The sequence below is a fragment of the Rhamphochromis sp. 'chilingali' genome (genome assembly GCF_963969265.1).
Source record: "Rhamphochromis sp. 'chilingali' genome assembly, chromosome: 1".
In the NCBI taxonomy this organism is placed as follows: domain Eukaryota; kingdom Metazoa; phylum Chordata; class Actinopteri; order Cichliformes; family Cichlidae; genus Rhamphochromis; species Rhamphochromis sp. 'chilingali'.
This window is the reverse complement of record NC_137929.1, coordinates 14,275,736-14,296,898: the sequence shown is the minus strand read 5'-3', so window position 1 is coordinate 14,296,898 and position 21,163 is coordinate 14,275,736. Positions and strand designations below refer to the sequence as shown.

The 21,163-nt window shown below is 42.7% G+C and overlaps 3 protein-coding genes and 1 long non-coding RNA gene across 5 annotated transcripts in view; 2 read left to right on the top strand and 2 right to left on the bottom strand.

The window, feature by feature from the left end:
• Positions 1 to 2,531, bottom strand: part of LOC308400036 (NACHT, LRR and PYD domains-containing protein 12-like) — a gene marked incomplete at its 5' end in the record, with an annotated part of 32,703 nt that extends 30,172 nt beyond the window's left edge. Inside the window, 2 exons of the mRNA XM_080887505.1 lie at positions 2,323 to 2,436; positions 2,518 to 2,531. Of these exons, the coding sequence (XP_080743631.1) occupies positions 2,323 to 2,436; positions 2,518 to 2,531 (128 nt within the window). The remainder of the gene's footprint in view (positions 1 to 2,322; positions 2,437 to 2,517) is intronic.
• LOC308407496 (protein NLRC3-like) overlaps positions 1 to 21,163 on the top strand; it is a gene marked incomplete at its 3' end in the record, with an annotated part of 496,743 nt that overhangs the window by 417,008 nt on the left and 58,572 nt on the right. The gene's annotated exons all lie outside the window — the stretch shown is intronic.
• Positions 1 to 21,163, top strand: part of LOC308394039 (protein NLRC3-like) — a 237,891-nt gene that overhangs the window by 166,941 nt on the left and 49,787 nt on the right. The gene's annotated exons all lie outside the window — the stretch shown is intronic.
• On the bottom strand, positions 2,556 to 8,470 carry LOC308394537. 2 transcript variants are annotated; one of them, XR_013971227.1, is made up of 3 exons: positions 8,407 to 8,470; positions 2,811 to 2,942; positions 2,556 to 2,698 (listed from the first exon to the last, which is right to left on the bottom strand). It is a non-coding gene; the product is annotated as an uncharacterized lncRNA (long non-coding RNA). The 2 variants fall into 2 exon arrangements; XR_013971228.1 differs by lacking the exon at positions 8,407 to 8,470 and adding an exon at positions 8,071 to 8,148.

The following is a 21,163-nucleotide window of genomic DNA, read 5'->3' as shown; positions in this document are numbered from 1 at the left end:
TGTGTCTGTTTGTGCGGAGTCTTGTCTGTGCCCCTCAACAATAATATTTAACTATTAATCACAGTTTTGCTAAATAAAAGGATCTGGCTTGCATCAGTCACATGATCACATTTAACCAATGATCGCCCTTGACGGCAGAACGCGCTGGTTACGAGCCGGGAACGAGCTCACAAAGAGCACGCCCATTTTTAGCGGTCCGGAGCTGTAGGAGAAACACAAGTTAACTCAGAGACACAGACTGATGCGACAAAACCAGTAAGTAGGTGTACAGCGTACACTGTAGTGTGTAGCACACAGGAGTATCAGCTTATTACGTACACGTTGGTAAGCTGTCTTGTTGCAACTGACGAACTGAAACAAACGAGCGTGCTGTGTGTGCAACAGCGCGACAAACATTACCTGTCCTTTTATTAACTGCGCAGGTAGTGCTGGTCATAGCTGCTGGCTACCTGTGTAAGGCTGTCATGGGTCTGTAGCTCTGTCACTGTTTTAGGGAACATGTTTAGTTTTAAAGTAAGTTACAGAGCTTTTCCTGCCTTTCTGGAGGGATTATATTTCACTAAAAAACGATCTAATATGCATGTCCACATAATTATGCATTATTATAATATTTTAAAAAACACACACTGTATTTTAAAAAACATACATTAAGAAGCAGATTATATTAGATTTATATTTTAAATAAGACAAAATTTGGATTTTACAGCAGTAAAATGATTGTATCTCTACAGTTTAAAAATGTAATAAGCTTTGCCTTGCACAGAGTGGATAGTGAAACAAATGGAATCATCATAAATACATTATTTCATATTTATTACTTCCCCCTCCTCTTTGCTTTATTATTGTAGCTCTAGTAATAAATAATAATGTAAGGATTCTGGATCAGCACCGTGATGCCCATAGTATATACAGTATTCTGAAGAAGGTCTAACATGTCACTGTGAGTGCATGTGTGTGTTTTATTTAGATGGATTTTTAAAAAAAGTATTACTCATGATATAACATTTTCCAGACATGGCTGGTAAGGACATGAGGAGGAAACAGTAGGAGCTGTGTGAGGCTACTAAAGGCAGTGCTATAGCATTTTTCTGTCATCATTTTATTATAGATTAAGTGCAGGAGTTGTTAGGTGTGGATAATTAGATTATAGTTTATTGCAATAGCAAGTTGTGCCTTGTTCTCAGATAGACAGCAAGTGGAGAGTGATAGATGAAATGATGGGATGGAAGGAAGAAGAGAAGCAAAGAGTGATTCACAGGCAGAGCCTAAATTATTTCTCACAGTTTTTTGTTGCCTTATGGTTCCAAGCGCTGTCACCAATCTTTGCATTTTGTTATCATCTCATGACACTTGTTTAATCAGCTACCATCTCTCCTGTGGACTTTTTAATGTCTACAGTCTCAGATCAACACAGCCCTGCCCTCCAGCACTATCAGCAGCAGGAGCAGCAGAAACCCCTCAACAGCAACATTGTACTGTGGCTGTAGCTCAGATGGCAGAGCCGGTCAGCCACTAATCAGAAGGTCGGTGGTTCGATCCCAGACTGCCTCCTGGCTGCATGCCAAATATCCTTGGGCAAGATACTCACCCCATGTTTCCCTACTGGTGGTGGTCAGAGGGCCCGGTGGCGCCAGTGTCCGGCAGCCTCGCCTCTGTCAGTGCGCCCCAGGGTGCCTGTGGCTACAATGTAGCTTGCTATCGCCTGTGTGTGAATGGGTGAATGTAGTGTGAAGTGCTTAGGGGTCCTTAAGGACTAGAAAAGCGCTATACAAATGCAGACCATTTACCATGTACCCATCAGGTAAAACATTGGCGACGTTTGCTTTGCCTTGTTGCCCATATTAGATTCTTGATGAATGTGTGTTGTTGTTATTCAGCCTGGTTCAATGTGCCCCTTTTTAACTTTGAGCACCCGCCCCTTTAAAACTCTCTGCACGGCCCTGCTTCATAAAACAAACATCTCCCCAGAACATTGAGCTGCTGAAGTGTCACTGAAGGGAAAAACTATTTGTCCTCCTCCATCCAGCAACACCTGAAACACCTGAGTGGAAGCTCCTCCCTACACTGTGTTTGAAGCAAAGCACAAAGGAGACACCTGCTGGAGCAGCTGGAGTCCTACAGACACTCAGCCTCTTCACTACACAAACACCTCCTACAACATCCACTCTTTCCACTCTGACTGCTGTGTTTGTGGAAACACTCCAACACACACCGCTTCACACACCAACATAGAAATGTGTGTGAAAAAGAGCTGAGCTGATATTAAACATGAGGATTTATTCAAAAATACAGAGTCAGGAACAACATCTAGACACACATTACCTCTCAGCAGCAGAAGAACATCCTTTAAAGTTTACAACAAAGTCCTTCGACTCGTTGCTCTTTAAGGAAACACAGCTGGGTTCAGGTCCAGGAGATTCTGGCCTCTTATTGATCCTAAAAGAAAAACAATAAATGTAACAGCTTCATGAGACAGGAAGGAAAAACTGGAAATATTAAATTAAAGACATGATGAACAATCTGAAACTCATAAAAATAATGTACTTACTCTTTGTCACATAACAGTCTTTTGTTAAAGTTTACAGCGATATCCTTCGAGTCGTTGCTCTTTAAGGAAACACAGCTGGGTTCAGGTCCAGGCTCTGGATTAGTTTCAGGGTTATGTCCAGCTGAGCCTGGTACGCCCCACAGCTCTGGGCTTTAAAACAACACACACAGAGGTATGAGTGTGAATAATGATGGAGCAGTGATGTGAGTGCTGAGCTGTGACATGGAGAAGAGTCATGGACAGTTAGAGATGGTCATCTCACCTCTGAGCTTTGGTCTGGCTCTCATGTTCCCCACACAGAGTGCTTTTAGAGGGAGGGACTCCCTCCTCTCTGTCCTCACACTGATCCATGCTGCTCAATTCACATCAGCTCACACACACTTTCTACCTTCACCTGCAGAGGAAACACAAATCATTCATCAGCTGAGAGCTGCAGAGGTCGTGTCTGATGTGTTGGACTAACATCCATCTGAGATGCAGCTTTCATCAGTTCACTACAAAAAGTGTCACAGAGCCGAGTTCAGCCTCCAAATCCTCCATTACTGTAGTCTTACAAAGCAGCAGGTCAAACATGGCTGCAGAGAGCAGCTTTGTGTCAGTAACCATGTCCAGGACCGAGCTGACTGCTTACAGAGTTCATACTCTAACTGCTAGCTGCTCTGCTAGCTAAGCTAACTCAGTAACAGTGACTCTGACAGCAGTTACTGTGGAACAGCGGCCGAGCTCAGGACACATTCAGTGTGTTTAGTCTGAGTCCTGGACTCTGATTCAATGGATTCAATCCAGCTCAGAGTTTCATGTGTTCATCAGAATAAAATACATGTACTAATATAACAGAAGTAATGCTCTGAATGCAGGACTGTAATGGAGGATAAATAAGGTTTTTACAGCCTGAAAGAAACATTCAGTTCATATATTTAATGCATTTAATTTAATGCAGATCTGTTAAATGATGATGGGTATGTTAAGATACTTAAAGAGCTCCTCCATAGCATTTACAGCAATGTAACAATTGGCAATTACATACATAGATGGGATTTTTTTTTATTTAAAGTTAAAGAATTTTCAATTATGTTTAGTAAAATGAAAAGTAGACAATAGAAGGAATTTGAAAGTAAATTACTTTACAATATAAATAACTATTGTAATAGACATTTTATGTCAGAGGCTGATAAGAAATCCCTGTTGTTTTTACAGGCTCAATTAGATGATCTATACAAGAAAAAGGCTCATGGAGCTTACATTTGAGCTCGTGCAAAATGGATAGAAGAAGGTGAAAAAGTCCTTCATGTTTCTACAATTTGGAGAAACGGAAGCAAGAAAAGAAAACAATTAATACAATAATCGTAAATGGGGAGGAATGCACAAATCATAAGACTATAGCGGAAGAAAAACATAAATTTTACTCAAATTTATACTCCTCGAAATATTTAATCACTGATTCATTAACTTGTTTTGATCAGATTGAATCTTATATTCCAAAAATCGATTCTGTATTCAGAGAAATGTGTGATTCTGATATATCACTGGACGACTGAGATCAAGCCTTAAACAAACTGAAAATGGACAAAGCTGTTAGAACAGCTTTGAAATTCATGTGAGTTGTTCGCACTAAAGTAAAAATGTGAATTATTAACTATTCATGATTGTGACCTAGTAGCTCTCTTAACATAGCTATTAAAACTGATATTAAACATTATAATGTCAAAGAACACAAATAATAGAGAAAATCTAAATTTTGAGCATATTACCCAGAAATCTAAAAAGATTTTAAACAGCTGGCTACAAAGACACCTCTCCATCTTTGGACGTGTCTTGCTTACTAAAACAGAAGGTATCTCTGGATTGATTTATCCATCACAATGTTTATATGTTTCCAATAGTCTAATCAATAATATAAATCGAATTAATTTCAATTACATTTGGAGAAACAAGCAACATTATGTTAGGAAGAAAGATATAGTGAAGTCATTTGAAGAAGGAGGTTTGAATGCGATTGATTTTGAAGCAATGATGGTTCCATCAAACTCAAATGGTTTCAATCTTTCATAAATATTTCAAACGGTATTTTGGTTTTATTTCCCCAAAGTAATTTTCAAGAAGCTGGGTGGCATTGAATTTCTTATAAAGTGCGACTTTGAAATATCCAAATTAAATTATCCAATTTTCACGAACACGTTCTCCAGTACTGGAAAAAGATATACAAGCATATTTTTTCTCCACATACAAATTCGATTTGGAACAACAGATGTATACGATAAAAGAAAATCCATCTTTTATAAGGATTGGATGGATCATGGCATTTGGACGGTTTTACACCTTTTAGACAATGACGAAAATGTGTTAACATATAACAAATTCATAGATAATTATGGCATATCATGTACTCAGAGTAAATTCATTAAAGTTGTGAAAGCCATTCCCCCTGCATTGATTCAGATGTCTTCCCCCGATTGAACAACAACCCGTCAACAACATGCTGAGCTGTGACTCTTCTTCCCTCTAAAGTCCGGGGCCCTGTTTCAGGAAGCCGGTTTAGTGGAAAAACTGAGTAAGTATACCCTGAGTTAACGAAAACTCTGGGTTTTCGGTTTCACAAAGCGAGTTCAGCTGAAGCCTGAGTGAGTCACTATGACGACACACGCCGTGAAGCTAACCTGCCCCCTAGCAGGTTTACTACAACTAACCCTGACTGTCCCCGCCTCTTTGTCGGAAACCTGACAGTAGGAAGTGTCGGACATGGCGTGCCACTTCCTTGAAGAGCCAGTAGATCGTGAAGCCCAAATTCTCCGCAGAGCTCACCGCCGGGAGAGAGTGATCAGAGCGCGTTTGGACATTTTAACATTTCCTGATGATTTTCTGTGCGAACGTTACTGTTTCTCAGCACAATCTCTAAGTTATTTGGATAACATCCTCAGGCCATATATTACGCATGTGACACATCGCGGACATGCTCTCAGTTCATTACGTATTATTTGTATTGCACTTCGGTTTTTTGCAAACGGGAGCTTTCTGTATAATATTGGTGAGGCTGAGCACGTTTCCAAGGCTACCGTCTGTCGGGCAGTCAGGAATGTTACAGTTGCACTGAAACGTCTCCTGCACTCGTTTGTGGTGTTCCCCGGTCATAGACCCACAAGATTTATCAAAGAGGGATGCCACAAAATTGCAGGTAGCAGGATGACCAAAACTTAATTCATGATGTGATGATACTTGAACTACTACTTAAATTTTACATTTATTTTCACGGTTCCCAGGCGTGATTGGCTGTACAGATGGCACTCACATTCCAATCATTGCTCCTTCAGTAAATGAAGGAGACTATGTGAACAGGAAGTCTTTCCACAGCATTAATGTGCAGGTACATAGTTCCCTGTAGCATTTCAAACTAACAAATCATTTCATTATAGTAATGGATGCTAATTTGTGTTCTCTGCACTGTGAAGATCATATGTGATGCTGCCAACATTATCACAAATGTGGAAGCCAAGTGGCCAGGCTCTGTCCATGACTCACAAATATTCCGTGAATGTACACTGAGCACAAAATTTGGACATGGTGAGTTGAAAATACTTTAAAATATATAAAGACCAATTGCTTCAGGGACATTTGAACTGAAGTGTATCCTTCTGTCTTAGGAGAGTTCACTGGCTACTTGCTTGGTGATAGGGGGTATCCATGTTTACCCTATTTGCTTACCCCTTACCCTGACCCTGAACCGGGCCCACAGCAGCGATATAATCTGGCTACTTGCAGGACAAGAGCCAGAATTGAAATGACTATCGGAATGCTTAAGGCCCGGTTCCAGTGCCTGCAAAGACTCAGGGTCACCCCAGAAAGGGCATGTGACATTATTGTGGCATGTGTGATTCTTCACAACATTGCCACAATTAGAGGAGAACACTGTCCTTCTGAACCAAACATCAGCAGTGATCCAAACCATGAACATCCTGACCCTCCCACGGACATACAAGATGGAAGCGCAGTCAGAGACACCATATGTCACAATCATTTCCTTTGACCCATCACCTCAACATGTTGAAAGAAGAATAAACAGATTTTTTGTTCAACTGGCTTTATTGGTCGCCTGTATTTCCTGTACACAAAGTATTAAAAGATGTAAACCTCATAAAGTGTCTCTGTTGCTTCCTCCTCTGTAACAGCTGTCAATGTTTCTTCATTATTTTCCTGTAGTAAAGACATTAACAACATTGCTGTTCTACTGTAAACTCATATAATCTGTGGAGTATTACTCACAACTGCATGTTGGTCTGGCTCAACAGGAGGCTGCACCAGATGCAGTGCACCACCACCATCAACTGATAGAATATGAGGTTTATACAGGTCACTTATAACTTACAAGGGACCAAATGGCAATTAACAAACATACCAAGCACCTTACACTTCATTGTCATTATGCTCTCAAAGACAACCAAGACTGAGGGAAGGCAAAATCAGTCGGAAAATTACTTCACTACAAAATAATCCATTATGGTAAAGAGTTTATCAGATGAATGAGTAGCACTGCGAAGGTGACTGTGAAGAAAGGATGTATGCACATCATGTATTATTTTGAATTTACCCCCTATGTAGGCACTTGTGTCTTGCGGGGTTATTGACTCAGAGGATGTCCCCGCAGAGATGCCTTCGGCCACAGGGCGCCCACTGTTTTGGCTGAGGGCCAACTGCTCAGCCTCTGTGAGTGGTGGTGGTGGAGGACCCCCACCTGTTTTTCGGGCCTCCGCTTTTTTCTGTTGGCTATAACGGGCCACATTTGAGCATACAGAGTAGGCAAATATGTACTTGTAATGTGCTCAGATAATTTCAATAAGTGCTTACAGAAAGAAAGTTAATGTAGCCTCTAACTGCAATTGATTTACATGGGACAAACAGACCAAGCACTGTGGCTCATAATACAATTACACCTTACCTGTTTGGACTATATTTTTATATTTCATTTTTACTTGCTGTCAGGCACGTTTGGGGCCTGTTGGGTTGCACCTGCGCTCACATCACATCACAAAATAAAATGTATGAAATAACAAATAAAATAACATATGATAAAATAACGTGTTAAATGGGTGGAAATCCCTAGATCAATGTTTATATTAACACTCACGCATTGACTCTGTCGGCTATGTTTTGCCATGCATGCTCTCTTTCTTTTGCAGCTGTGGCTGTGTTACTTTTTTTCTGCAAAATTTGCATGTTATCGGCATATGCTGCCATCAGAATTTCGACCTCAAGCGCTGTGACATACATTGACCGCGCCTTCTTTCCCTCCGTCTCCATGGTGACTCGCTTAATCTGTGCTCCGCTTATCAGGGCTTTATATATCCTCGTCCGCGCGCTTCACTTGGGGTTAAGGCAACTCCGCGTTGACTGAACTAATTGTTATCAGCCTTTCTGGAACCGAATATTCCGAGTTGGACAGTTCGGGGTTACTCAACCCTGCGTATCGTTTTTCACTCTGAGTTTTCTAAACCGGCTTCCTGAAACAGGGCCCTGGTGTTAACACTCACCCTGCATCAGCTTCACCTATTTTTAAATTGTTTTTACTTTTCAAACCGACGGATCATTTGAAGCCGACCATCCAAAAACTGCTTCAGCTGTGTTTGATGTTTATGCTACAGACTGTTTACCAATATAATCAATATCAGATATCAGAGCAACAGAAACCTCGGTGATCAGGACGCTGGGACTGAGAACAGGAAGTGGCTCAAACGTCACAGTTTCATAACGTCACCCTGAACTCCACTCACGGAGTTTCTGTCGCCACTGTAGTTTTCACCCACAGACACGAACAGCGTGGAATTATTTTATGTCATAAGAAGAAACATATTCATGTAAACACTCACCTGCCTCAGCTCCACCTTCCTCCTCCTGCTGCTCTGAATGGAGGCTCAATACTTTTACTTTCACTGCTGCTCCCTAAACACAGAGGATGCTGGGACTTGTAGTTTATTCCTTCCGGTGCGGTCTTCCTCTTTGTTTGTTTGTGTTTGTGTTCAAGTTATTTCGATCATGTAAACATCAACAGAACACGTGAAGCCACACAGAGTTTGTATGTCGAGGTGGGTAGGAGGGTTTGAGGGTTTGGGGAGGGGTCAGAGGGAAGAGGTCTCGCCAGTTGCAGGATCTCTAACATTAGAATCTAAAAATGTGTCTCATATAGGTGTTATTTTGGTACTTTACACGTCACACAGTTTCAACAACTCCTTATATGGTACAAGTTCCTCTTTTCTTTCTGGCTTCCTGTATTTATTAATATGCTTGTATATTTCTACACTAACTTCCTGTTTTTCAGTCTGGCTGAGCACTTAGTTTGTGAGTCAAAAGTGGCCTTGCTTTACAAACCTTCATTATTAAAGTACATAAAACAATATAATCAGAAAATAAGCACTAAGAATATATTAATTACATGACAGTTCTTCCCTTTTCGTGTTTCCTAAGAAACACGACATAATTCCTGATTTATCCCATTAAGTTTACCTGCATGTTAAAAGGCTAAAATATAACAAAAGAGATTATGCTAAACAAAATGAAACCTTTCAATTGCCCAACCCTATCTGCCCCCTCAACGGGTTGTATGTTTTCAATGTTTCCTTATAATTCTGTCATGATTACTTCTATCCACAACAAATAAATCAAGCTCTAAGACAGCACCTATGAAATGTCCTAAATCTACTTCCTACACCCTCTTTTTTTACCCAGTATCCCAAGTTAAACCCACTTCTGACTTCCCTCAGTTCTCACTGTAAACTCCAAACAGATACAATCAGCTTTTCTGGTAAAAGGCCCTAGATTATTTTGTCAATCTTTGGAAACATCCTCTATAGAGTTAACCCGTTTCATCTTCAAAACTTAGTCCTGGTTTCTTTGCCCCCCTTTAACGGGTAGCGCATAACCGGCCTGAACACTGCGTTTGGGTTATTTACATAACAAAGAAATCCTACAACTATTCCTAAAGTCCCTCTCATTACTCTTCATTACTTTTATGCTCACATTTAACCTGTGTCTAACAAGCTTTTAATCTCCTAAACAACACATTTTCTGGAACTATGGTTCTCTGGGCACTCCTCTGGATATTCTTACACCAGAGAAGAGCTTCTTAACTACAGGACTACAACACCTGTGGATTTATTCCCAATATTTGTCGCATCTGCGGCAGATTTACTGCAGACTCTGATCAGGAAAGTGAGACGCCGAAAGAGAGGGAAGCGAGCCGGCGCACTCGTGCGTCTGAGGAGACGCGGACTGCGAACTGCTCTTCCTGGGATCTTCCCTTCCAATGTACGCTCACTCGGGAATAAGATAGACGAACTGGCCCTGATGAGAAGCATGAACAGAGACTTTGCCTCCTCCTGTGTCTTATGTTTTACGGAGTCGTGGCTCTGTGAGGACATCCCGGACTGCGCGCTCAAGCTGGAGGGCTTTCATCTGCTGCGCACGGACCGGCAGGCCTCTCTCTCCGGTAAGACCAAAGGTGGAGGTGTCTGCTTCTACATAAATAGTGGCTGGTGCACAGATGTAACAGTGATTGCTCAGCACTGTTCTTCCTCTCTGGAATACCTTTTTATTCACTGCAAACCGTTTTATTCTCCGCGGGAGTTTGCTTCATTCATCCTGGCCGCTGTTTACATCCCGCCAGACGCGGATGCGCAGGCAGCTCAGTGCGCACTCGCGGAGCAGATTCTCCACACGGAGCGGACATTCCCGGACTCTCTCATCATTGCTCTTGGGGACTTTAACAAAGCCAATCTGAGCCATGAGCTTCCGAAATACAAGCAGTATATTAAATGCCCGACCAGAGAGGAGAGGACATTAGACCACTGCTACAGCATGATCAGCGGGGCCTATCGCGCGGTGCCCCGCGCTTCACTCTGACTTTCTGACCACGTCATGATCCACCTAATCCCCGCGTACAGACAGAGGCTGAAGCTCTCCAAACCTGTCGTGAGGACCAAAAAACTGTGGAGCAACGAGGCTGTGGAGGAGCTTCGCACGTGTTTGGAGTCTACAGACTGGGACACAATGAAGGCTGCTTCTAACAGCTTGGACGAGTTTACGGACACTATCACCTCCTATATCCACTTCTGTGACGACAGCATTGTGCCATCACACACCAGGGTGAGTTATAACAATGACAAACCCTGATTTACTCCTAAACTCAAAAAGCTGTGGCTGGAAAAGAGAAAGGCGTTCAGAAGCGGAGACAGGGACTGCTACAGAGAGGCCAAGTACAGGTTCACTAAAGAAGTGGACATTGCTAAACATCAGCACTCTGAGAAGATGCAGCAGCAGATCTCAGAGAATGACTCGGCCTCTGTGTGGAAAGGTTTTAGGAATATCACCAACTACAAGCCTAAAACCCCCCACTCCACTGATGACTTGCTCTTAGCCAACACCCTTAACGACTTTTACTGCCGTTTTGACGAGCCATCAGGCAGCCTTCACACCTCCAACGGCCCCAACAATAGAGGCACTTTGGACACTAATTCCCCCACCTCTCCCCCCTCCATAGAGCCATCACCACCTTCAAACTGTTCACCTACAACACCCCCCTCCTCACCCCACACAAAAGAGGATTTCACACCACCTCCTCCCACCACAACTCTTCATATTCATGAAGCAGATGTGAGGAAGCAGTTTAAGAGTCTGAATGCTCGAAAAGCTCCCGGCCCAGACGGGGTGTCTCCTGCCACCCTCAGACACTGTGCAAACGAGCTGGCCCCAGTGTTTTCTGGCATTTTTAACTCCTCACTGCAGGCATGTCATGTGCCTGCCTGCTTCAAGTCCTCTACCATAATCCCTGTCCCCAAGAAACCTAGGATCACTGGACTAAATGACTACAGACCCGTGGCTCTGACATCTGTGGTCATGAAGTCATTTGAGCGCCTAGTTCTCTCCCATCTCAAGACCCTCACGGCCCCCCTCCTGGACCCCCTGCAGTTTGCATACAGAGCCAACAGGTCTGTAGACGACGCCATCAACATGGCCCTACACTTCATCCTGCAGCATCTGGACTCCCCAGGAACCTACGCCAGGATCCTGTTTGTGGACTTCAGCTCTGCCTTCAACACCATCCTTCCAGACCATCTCCGAGGCAAGCTTTCCCAGATGAATGTGCCTGATCCCATCTGCCGGTGGATCACTGACTTCCTGACGGACAGGAAGCAGCATGTGAGGCTGGGAAAGAATGTCTCGGACTCCCGGACCATCAGCACTGGCTCCCCTCAGGGCTGTGTTCTTTCTCCTCTGCTCTTCTCCCTGTACACCAACTGCTGCACCTCCACCCACCAGTCTGTCAAGCTAATCAAGTTTGCAGATGACACCACCGTTATTGGGCTCATCTCGGACGGGGATGAGTCTGCCTACAGGAGGGAGGTTGAACGTCTGGTGTCTTGGTGCAGCCACAACAACCTGGTGCTGAATGCCCAGTTGACAGTGGAGATTATTGTGGACTTCAGGAAGCACACAGCCCCACTCCCCCCCATCATCCTGACTGACACCCCCATCACCTCTGTGGACTCATTCCGCTTCCTGGGTACCACCATCACCCAGGACCTGAAGTGGGAGCCCACCATCACCTCCGTCATCAAGAAAGCCCAGCAGAGGATGTACTTCCTGAGGCAGCTGAAGAAATTCAACCTGCCAACACGGACGATGATGCAATTCTACACTGCAATCATCGAGTCCATCCTCACCTCCTCCATCACGGTGTGGTACGCTGGAGCCACTATCAGGGACAAACAGAGACTGCAGCGTGTTGTGCGCTCTGCTGAGAAGGTGATTGGCTGCAGACTCCCATCTTTGCAGGACCTGTACACCTCCAGGACACTGCGGCATGCAGCTCGGATCTCAGCTGACCCTTCTCACCCTGGATACAGTCTGTTTGACCTGCTCCCCTCAGGCAGGAGGCTCCGGTCCATTCGCACCAGAACCTCTCGCCATAAGAACAGTTTCTTCCCCTCTGCTGTCGGACACATGAACAATAAACGTACGACTGTTCCCACCACTAACACATGACCCTACGCTGTGTTCACTGAATCATTCCATGTTTGGCACTGATCACCACCTGCACTCATGTATATATCTTTCTACGTAGCACTTTTAATTCTTATTCTTACTTTTATTTTTTTCATGTCTATTTAAGCGCAATTTATGACAGTATGTTTGCACTGAAGCACCGCAGCAATTTCCTAATGTTGTAAACCTGCTCAACATTTGGCAATAAAACCCTTTCTGATTCTGATTCTGATTCTGATTCTCTGTGCTCTGTGCTTCTTTTCGGGTTCCCCTTTCTCTGGTTGGTTCCGTTCGGTCTGGGGCTTCCAGGATTCTTGCCACCCCTGTAGTCGCTGTGGTCCTGAAATCTTCTCCCGTAAACGATCCTATTCTAAAAATCCTTCTATCCTTTATATTAACTTTACTTAACCTTTAATTAATCTTAATTTACTTAATCTCAATGTTCTTTATGTGTGTGAGCAACACTTTTAATTTTATTAAACACACCCAGGGTCAGATATACACCATCACCATATCAGCATAAAAACAGACAGAGACGTTCCTCTATCTGTCACATTCTTCCATACATGGCAATTTGTTTCACCTTCCAGATGATTCCTGGGGACTTACAATTTCTTGACTCTTCTTCTGTCACTTGTTACTAGGCAGCTCAAATGCAGTTAGAAGCTAAATGAAATCCAGGCCCTCGGCCTGGCCTATGTTTAAATCATTTGTGTTTGTAAGCGTGTATGCGGTTTAACCTTCTGCTGCTCCAAGTCACTTACACAATAGATCGTCGGGACATCGCGCCCAACGAAGCTTAAGACCTTGAATAGACTGAGCATCAACTCTTTCATGAGCACAATATGCAATATGTGTATACAATGATTATAGCTGCACCTTTAATAAAAGGTTTAGTCTAAAGCCAGTAGCTTTAATAAACATTTTAATGCAATGTTAATGATGAAGGCTATATTGTAGCAGTAAAGTATTTTCTTTATTCCCACATTCCCTCTCTTGACATTTCAAAAAGAAAGGTCACCACACTTCGTGTTGTGTCACTCCTCGGCCCCAGTATCGCTAAAAAGTGGCAGTAGAAAACATTGCAGACATGAAAAACCCCTTCCATTTCCCAAACACTGAGGTCAATTCCCGAGTGCTCATGCATGGTTTTAGACAGAGTTTTCAGCCCCTCCAGAGCTCGGGTTACTGAGCCATCTGGAGCAGTGTTGTTGGAGATAAAGGTACAACACACTGCTCCAAACATGGCACCACATGCCCCCTTTCTTTCACGCCAACAACATGTCTAGGGCCATTCGATTTTGCACTCCCATCAGTGAGGTCGAACCCAACTGTTCTGTGAACCCCTCCATGGCATCTCTGGTCAGGTTAGAGAGTCTCAGCACATTATAATGGACGTAGTTTATGCGATCAACATTCTTATTTGGAGTTATCCATATGAACATACTTTCAAATCCTGAAGCTAGTTGGTCCACTAGTTTATACTCATCTGGAACTCCCCTGGGCACTCCTATTGAGTCAGTCCAGGTAGGCGAGTTCATTCTAGGGTCATAAGCATGTATCCCCTGAATCCCTCTCTTTGCCAAAATGTGTCTCTTACGTCTGGCCGCCAATGTGCGTGTGTTGCGTTGTCGTATGGCTTTTACTTTGTTCCCGATTAGCATGAGTGGAGCTCCGAGTTGCACCATTGCGCACGTCTCTTCACTTCCCATGTGGGCACGAACCAAAAGGGTGTTACGTCCACAATAATAATAGAGCCCACTTCTTGCCCATGTTCCAATTAAAGTGTTCGTTTGGCTTACATTGTTTGTGGTTCTCCCTGTGACTGTGACAGAGCACCAACTTGGGTCAATCTCTCCCAACTTGTACTTTATCGTATCCGTTGAGAATTTAAAGCATGTGTAGTTGTTTTGTTTGGGCATGAATGGTGCTACTTGTGTTTGCTTGTGAATTAGGGGAAATGAGCTGGATAAGATAGTCCAGTTGCCAGTGCTCACCGCTTCTCCAGTCAACCGCAACATGCAGTCATAGCCCCACTTGTCCTCTGGATACAGTGGTGCGGGCTCCGTGAACAAACGTGGTCTAGCTGAAGCACAGGCAACACAATCAGATACATGTTGTTCTTTAGCATTTTGAGCCACCCAGTCCAGCCAGAGGTTACTGTCACTGAAGCCGGTGACACGCTCAATCAGGTCCTCAGTCCTAGTGTAATCCACCGTCAGGACTGGTCTCCCGTTTGTTTCCTGCTCCTCTTAATGTAATGGTACATTTTATTTTACTTTATCAGACTTACCCAAAATATATATGCTTTCGTTACTCCTGTCTCCCTCCAGTAGCAGCTCTTTTAATAATTTACTGTTTAAAAGGGAAAAAACCTTGGTCACTTGGACAAGTCTTTGTAATTATTTTCGTCTATCAAACTTAATTGACTTCTACAGTGGCCTGCTTTTGTTAATAGTAACATGAGTAACATCCAACATTTTCTCCCCTTTAGCATTTGGTATTTCCCCCACTATATAATGTACTACCATAATCTACATCCAGTCAATAAAACAGAATTTTCTCAAAGCAAACATCAGCAACCCAAAATCAGCAGCCCCAGAATTAAGTCTTCCGCTCCTCCTGCTCATGGCAAAAGCAAAGCAAAGCAAAGCAAAGCATCCCCTTTCTCTTGCCAGCGTGGTGAATTGTTTGTCAGCATTTATTCATCCTACTCTTGGTCCAGTCTTTATCTCAGTGTCCAGTCAGTCCAACCTTTAGTCCACATCGTCAGTCCAGTCACAGTCCAGTCACACACATTCACACCAGATATTGCTGATAGTGGAGACTCCTGCGCAAATAATCAGATTCTCCACCCTCAGCAACGTGAGCTCATTCATTTGTTTTATTTTGTTTTGTTTTTTGTTTTTTAGGGAAAGAGTTCTTTATGCTCTTGGACTGGATTGACTCGCTGCAATCATTTTAGACAGGGACTTACAACCTGATCAGGTCCCCACAGGTCAGCTTTTCCTCAGCCAGTTGTAATCTGGAAAAGCTCACCTTATATTTGTTCTCCCGAAAATTTTTACAGCGCTGTTAATTCAATCTTGCAGGCCTGCTTAGAACAAAAATGAGAAAAAGAGAGCTGATTATTAGCTCATCAGAGCACAAAACATCATCACCTGACAGGTTTTCTCTAAGAGCACTGTTACCATTTTAAAGGGCCCAGTTCTAACCATGTCCATGATTAAAAAAACTCCCTTTATTAAAATAAGAAAACAACCCAAACCTAACCGACAGAATCAACCCATCACTAAAACAACAACCCCAAAAATCTTAATCACAGAAAAGTTTTGCCTCAAGTTCTTCAGCGTCCTGACAGTCTGAGGTCAACTGACATAGTCTCACCTGCTCAATACACAGAAAATCTTGTTAAAAGCTGCACAGTTTTGCACACCATTGATATTCTCATTAAGCCCTTTCTAAAGACGTTATAACCATCTATCATCACTAAATTCTAAATTTCTTTTCCAAATCTGGACGACTGCACTTAGTCACAGACCTGACCACTTTATTTAATTATCCTGTCTGTTACCAAGCCTTTCTTCTCACGCAGTCACAGTGTGTGTTTCAGTGCAAGCTTCACTCATCCAGTCAGACAGGAAACACAAGTTCTCCTTTTTCTTTTCCTGTCCCCAGTCATTCAACTCATTTGCATACTGAGTCATATCTCAAGAAGTTGCCGTGACAAGACAAATGCATATTTAAACATCACCACATTATTGAATTATTTTTATTTTCTTTCTACAGTAATCACTTGTTTTGATCAATCTGTACAGGAGCACTTCTAATTCACTATTCTAAAAACTACTTTAAGCTTTAATCACTTTTTCCTTTTCACAAGAATCACTCTATTGTCATGGAACGTCCCTGAGTTATTCCTCAACTTCAGGGTTTAAGTGTGTTACATTCACACTATTTTAACACTGATGAAAGATAACAAGCTGATTTTCATTGCATGTGTGTTATTAGTCAGGTTTAATCGAAGTCTGTGCAGTGGAGCTGCAGATCCACCAGGGCATGTTCTCAAAGCTGCCTTTCCTACACATTTCTCTGCTATAACTGGATCATTTTTAACTACTTTGCTATGAGTCCAATGGTCTTTGTATCACTTTTTCATCACACTAAGTGACTTGGACAAGATGATAAACAGACTCACATGCTGAAGATGCTGTCTAATCCTCATGAGCTCTCTTGTATTTGTAAGTGTTAGTAAGGTTAATACATTTTCTGCTTGTGTGTGTGATTTTGTGTATGTTTCTTTTTGCAGTGTTTCAGACTCCTTCACAATTTTCCCACTTAAGCAGTCAGTTTTCTTTTCCCCAGGTTTGCTAACCCAAATTTAGATTTCCCACATTAAATAACAGCGTTCCTCTGTGTTCTCACCTACTGCTCTCACTCCTTTGTCCTCTCCCACTTCAACAGTCCAATAACAGGAAGTTCTCTTTCAGCTTTGTCCTGCATTCTCCACTGTCTCTCTTTAACTGCCGTGTTATTGCTCTTTGGAGCTGCATTCCTCGTCTTCAGTTAGGAGTGAGAGCTCGCTTGTCAGGTTTAGTGACACATGGCGCTGTAAACAATTCAGCCAGAAACTTGGCCTGAACGTTTCCAGTGATGTTAAACTATAACTTTCTTCCGACTGCTGCATGTGGAAAATTGATCCAGGTCTGCTTTTCACCTAAAAGTGACAAAACTAAGACATTTTCATTATTATCATCACTGTTAAACAACACACTTCTCTCTCTCCGGCCAGAAACACCAATTTATGTCATGTATTCACATTCATGAGTGTAAGCGTGTCTTTGTTGCATGTATGTTGTGTATTCATATTAATATTGAGTGTAAGCTGGTCTTCGTTGCCTCGATGTGTTTTTATAATCAGGTTTAATTCATGTATCCACTACAGAAGGCCTAAATACCGTGGCTATACATTTATAGCCCATAATTCTTCGGGTTTCGATAGCTATATTCTCTTGGAATACCTCGTTAAACAGGGTATTGCTCCGGGTGTAACAATGAGAGGGAGTCGTGTCGTTCTAATGTATGACAAATCCTATGATCAGAGATGGATGGACTCATTTAGCTCTCTGCCCATGCGTTTGGCCAAAACACCTTCTGCCTTGGGATTCGAGGACCTTGAAAAAGGCTTCTTTCCACACACATTTAACACAAGGGCTGACGAATTCTATGTAGGTCCTTATCCTGCCCCGTCTTTTTACGGGTATGAAAAAATGTCTGAATTTGAAAAGGAGAAATTTATGGCGTGGTACAAGCCTGCCTGCGAGAAACCATTTGATTTACAGGCTGAAATGCGTAAGTACTGCATTAATGATGTCGAAGTGTTGAGAATGGCTTGTAAAATATACTGCGAGACCTTGATGGAGTGCACGCAGATTGATCCATTTTCACACGCCACCCTGGCATCATACTGCATGGGGATTTTCAAACCCTTGTTTCTTCAAAAACACACCCTGGCATTGACTCATCACGGTGCGTATGTTGATCAGAATAAGACATTTTCATACGTGTCTCTTGAATGGCTTCAATACGAAACAAAACATTGTTATCAAGCATGCTCTCAGAGGCGGCGAACAAAAAGTAGGACCTTATTTTGTGGATGGATTCATATGGCGAATTGTATCATGCAGGTTGTGAGAAGGTGAATGTTCTAAGAATGCATTATGGTCTTAATGTCGTGGTCATGTGGAGGTGTGATTGGTCATCATTAAAGTCGACTGATCAGGCAGTCAAGGACTTTATGCACAAATACAAAAAGCCTGAGCCTCTGGACCCTAGAGACGCGTTGTTTGGGGGGAGGACTAATGCGATGAAACTGTACCACAAGGTTGATGATGATGGAGATGAAAAGATCAGATACTATGATTTTACAAGTCTTTACCACACTGTTCAGTGCACGAAACATTATCCAATAGGTCACCCTCAGATCATATCCAATAATTTTGACAGAGTTGAAAATTATTTCGGGTTTGTTAAGTGCACTGTGCTTCCTCCAAGGGGTCTATTTCATCCTGTTCTGCCCTACAAGTGCCACAATAAGCTGATGTTTCCTCTCTGCAGAACGTGTGCTGAAGAGCAGTGCCAGCACAGTGATTGTGTGCATGCTGAGCGTGAGAGGCAGCTGTCAGGTACTTGGGTTTCCTTTGAGCTTGAAAAGGCTATTGAAAAAGGGCATCAGATTGTCTGCATCGCTGAAGTTTGGCACCTCCCTAATAAGACTGACACACTGTTTAAGCCGTATGTCAAAACATTTTTGAAATTCAAGCAGCAGGCATCTGGATACCAAAAAATGTCAAAACAGCTGAGGAGCAGCAGAAGTTTGTTCAAGACTATTATGAGAGAGAAGGCATCAGACTTGACCCTGCTAAGATTTGTGTAAACAAAGCAATCAGAAGTTGTAATAAACTGCTTCTGAACTCTCTCTGGGGGTGATTCTGCATGCGAACAAATATGCCATCTTGCGAGCTGATTACAGACCCTGCCAGATTCACACAGCTGATGTTCAGTGACCATTATGACGGACGCCAGTTTTGCTTCATCTCTGATGATGTTGCAGTGGTTCATTGGTGTCACGCTGATGGTAGAGGGTCGCGGGTGAAGGATGTGAATGTCTTTGTCGGTGCTATGACTACGGCCTATGCGAGGCTCACTCTGTATGACTTGTTAGACAAGCTGCAGGAACGCATTCTTTACTGCGACACAGATTCAGTTATCTTCACCTCTCATCCCGGGGAGTGGGTACCCCCTTTAGGACCATACCTCGGTGAGCTGACTGATGAGCTCAATGATGGCGGGTCTGGAGAGGATGATCACATTACTGAGTTTGTCTCTGGAGGTCCAAAATGCTATGCTTATTACACAAAACAGGGCAAGACTCAGGTTAAGTGTAAAGGTGTAACACTCAATGATGTTAATTCTAAAGTTGTTACCCACGAATCGTTGAAAGGCTTAGTCAAGGCATTTGTGGCCAACAGGGATGCGTGTTTAGTTGCAGAGTCTGACACCATCAAACGCAATAAGAAGAGGTTTCATCTCAGGAATGAAACAGTTGTAAAAAAAGTTCAGGTGGTCTATAACAAGAGAAGGGTGCTGCCTGACTATACAACACTCCCTTATGGATACTGATCAGGATCAAGCCTTTGATGGGAGGCTCCAGCACCCTTTAGTTTAGTTATTAGCGGGCCGAGTAATTGTGGAAAGACTTTCTTTGTCAAAAGCATCATTGAAAAAGCATCTACTATTATTTCAACCAAAATTGACAATATTGTTTACATCTACTCCTGCTGGCAGCCTTTATACAATCAATTTCTTCAGATAAGAAAAATCACCTTTGTGAATGGTATACCGGAGTCTCTGAGTGACGATGTCCTTTTACCTCCGGATAAGAACAACTTGCTCATTATCGACGATGTGATGAATACTGCGTCTGACAGCATAGAAGTTCAAAATGTGTTCACACAATACGTTCATCATAGGAACTTGAGCTGCATGTGTTTAGTTCAGAATTTTGTTGAACACTAATTATTTAACTCTGTTTAACAACCCCAGAGATAAATATCAAATTTCAGTTTTAGGTAGACAGATGTTTCCAGGTAATACAAAATACTTCTTAGAAGCTTTTAATGATGCCACATCCACCCCATACGGGTATCTTCTAATCGATTATAAATCTAAGACGCCTGAGTATTTAAGACTCAGAACCAATTTGTTGTCAGATCGTCAAGTTGTGTATATCCCCAAAAAACGGCTAAAGCGGTAAAAAGGATGTCGTATTCACGGATGCAGAGAAACATTGCACTGTTGGAGTTGTTGTATAAATCCCCACCCAGCGTACGGAGGAATATTATTTGTAATGCAAGCAGGGATTTTATTAATGCTCTGTGTGAGATATCGCTCAATGTTTTGAAAGGTGTTATCCCGCTGACTGATCAACAGTACAGACAGCTAAAAAAGAAAAAAAGTAATCAGGCTGGTTCCAGACAAAAAGGTCAAAAGTTTGAAAAAGAGAAGCTCCATCAACCAATCTGGAGGATCCTTGCTACCATTATTAGGGGCTGCCATACCCTTCATCACCAGTCTTATAGCAAACAGGTGAAAATGGAGCACACACAGAAAATGTTTTTGGTCCCGCAGCATCAGTTGGACATGTTAAACCATCAGCAGCAACAACATACAGGCTCCGTCAGACATGTAGAGCAAAACGAGCGAGACAAAGCTATGGTTGAAGTGCTGCAGCTGCAGATTTGGATGTGTATGAGAGGCTAAAAAGTGTTCTGCCATTCTTCAGAGATACCGTTCACTTGTGAAACAAGGCATGAGTGAAAAAAATGTGCTAACACTATCTTTGCCTTCTGAAACCGGTCAGGATGCATCTGACCGCCAAAGCAATGTTGGTGGCGACAGACAAAAAGACATGTTTGGGATGAGATTTTGTCCTATATGGCAAAAAGGAGCAGAAAGAATGCAGAGCTTATTTTAACAGCGCTCACTCGTGCGTCGGGAGTTTCTTGGAATGATAGGGGTGAGATT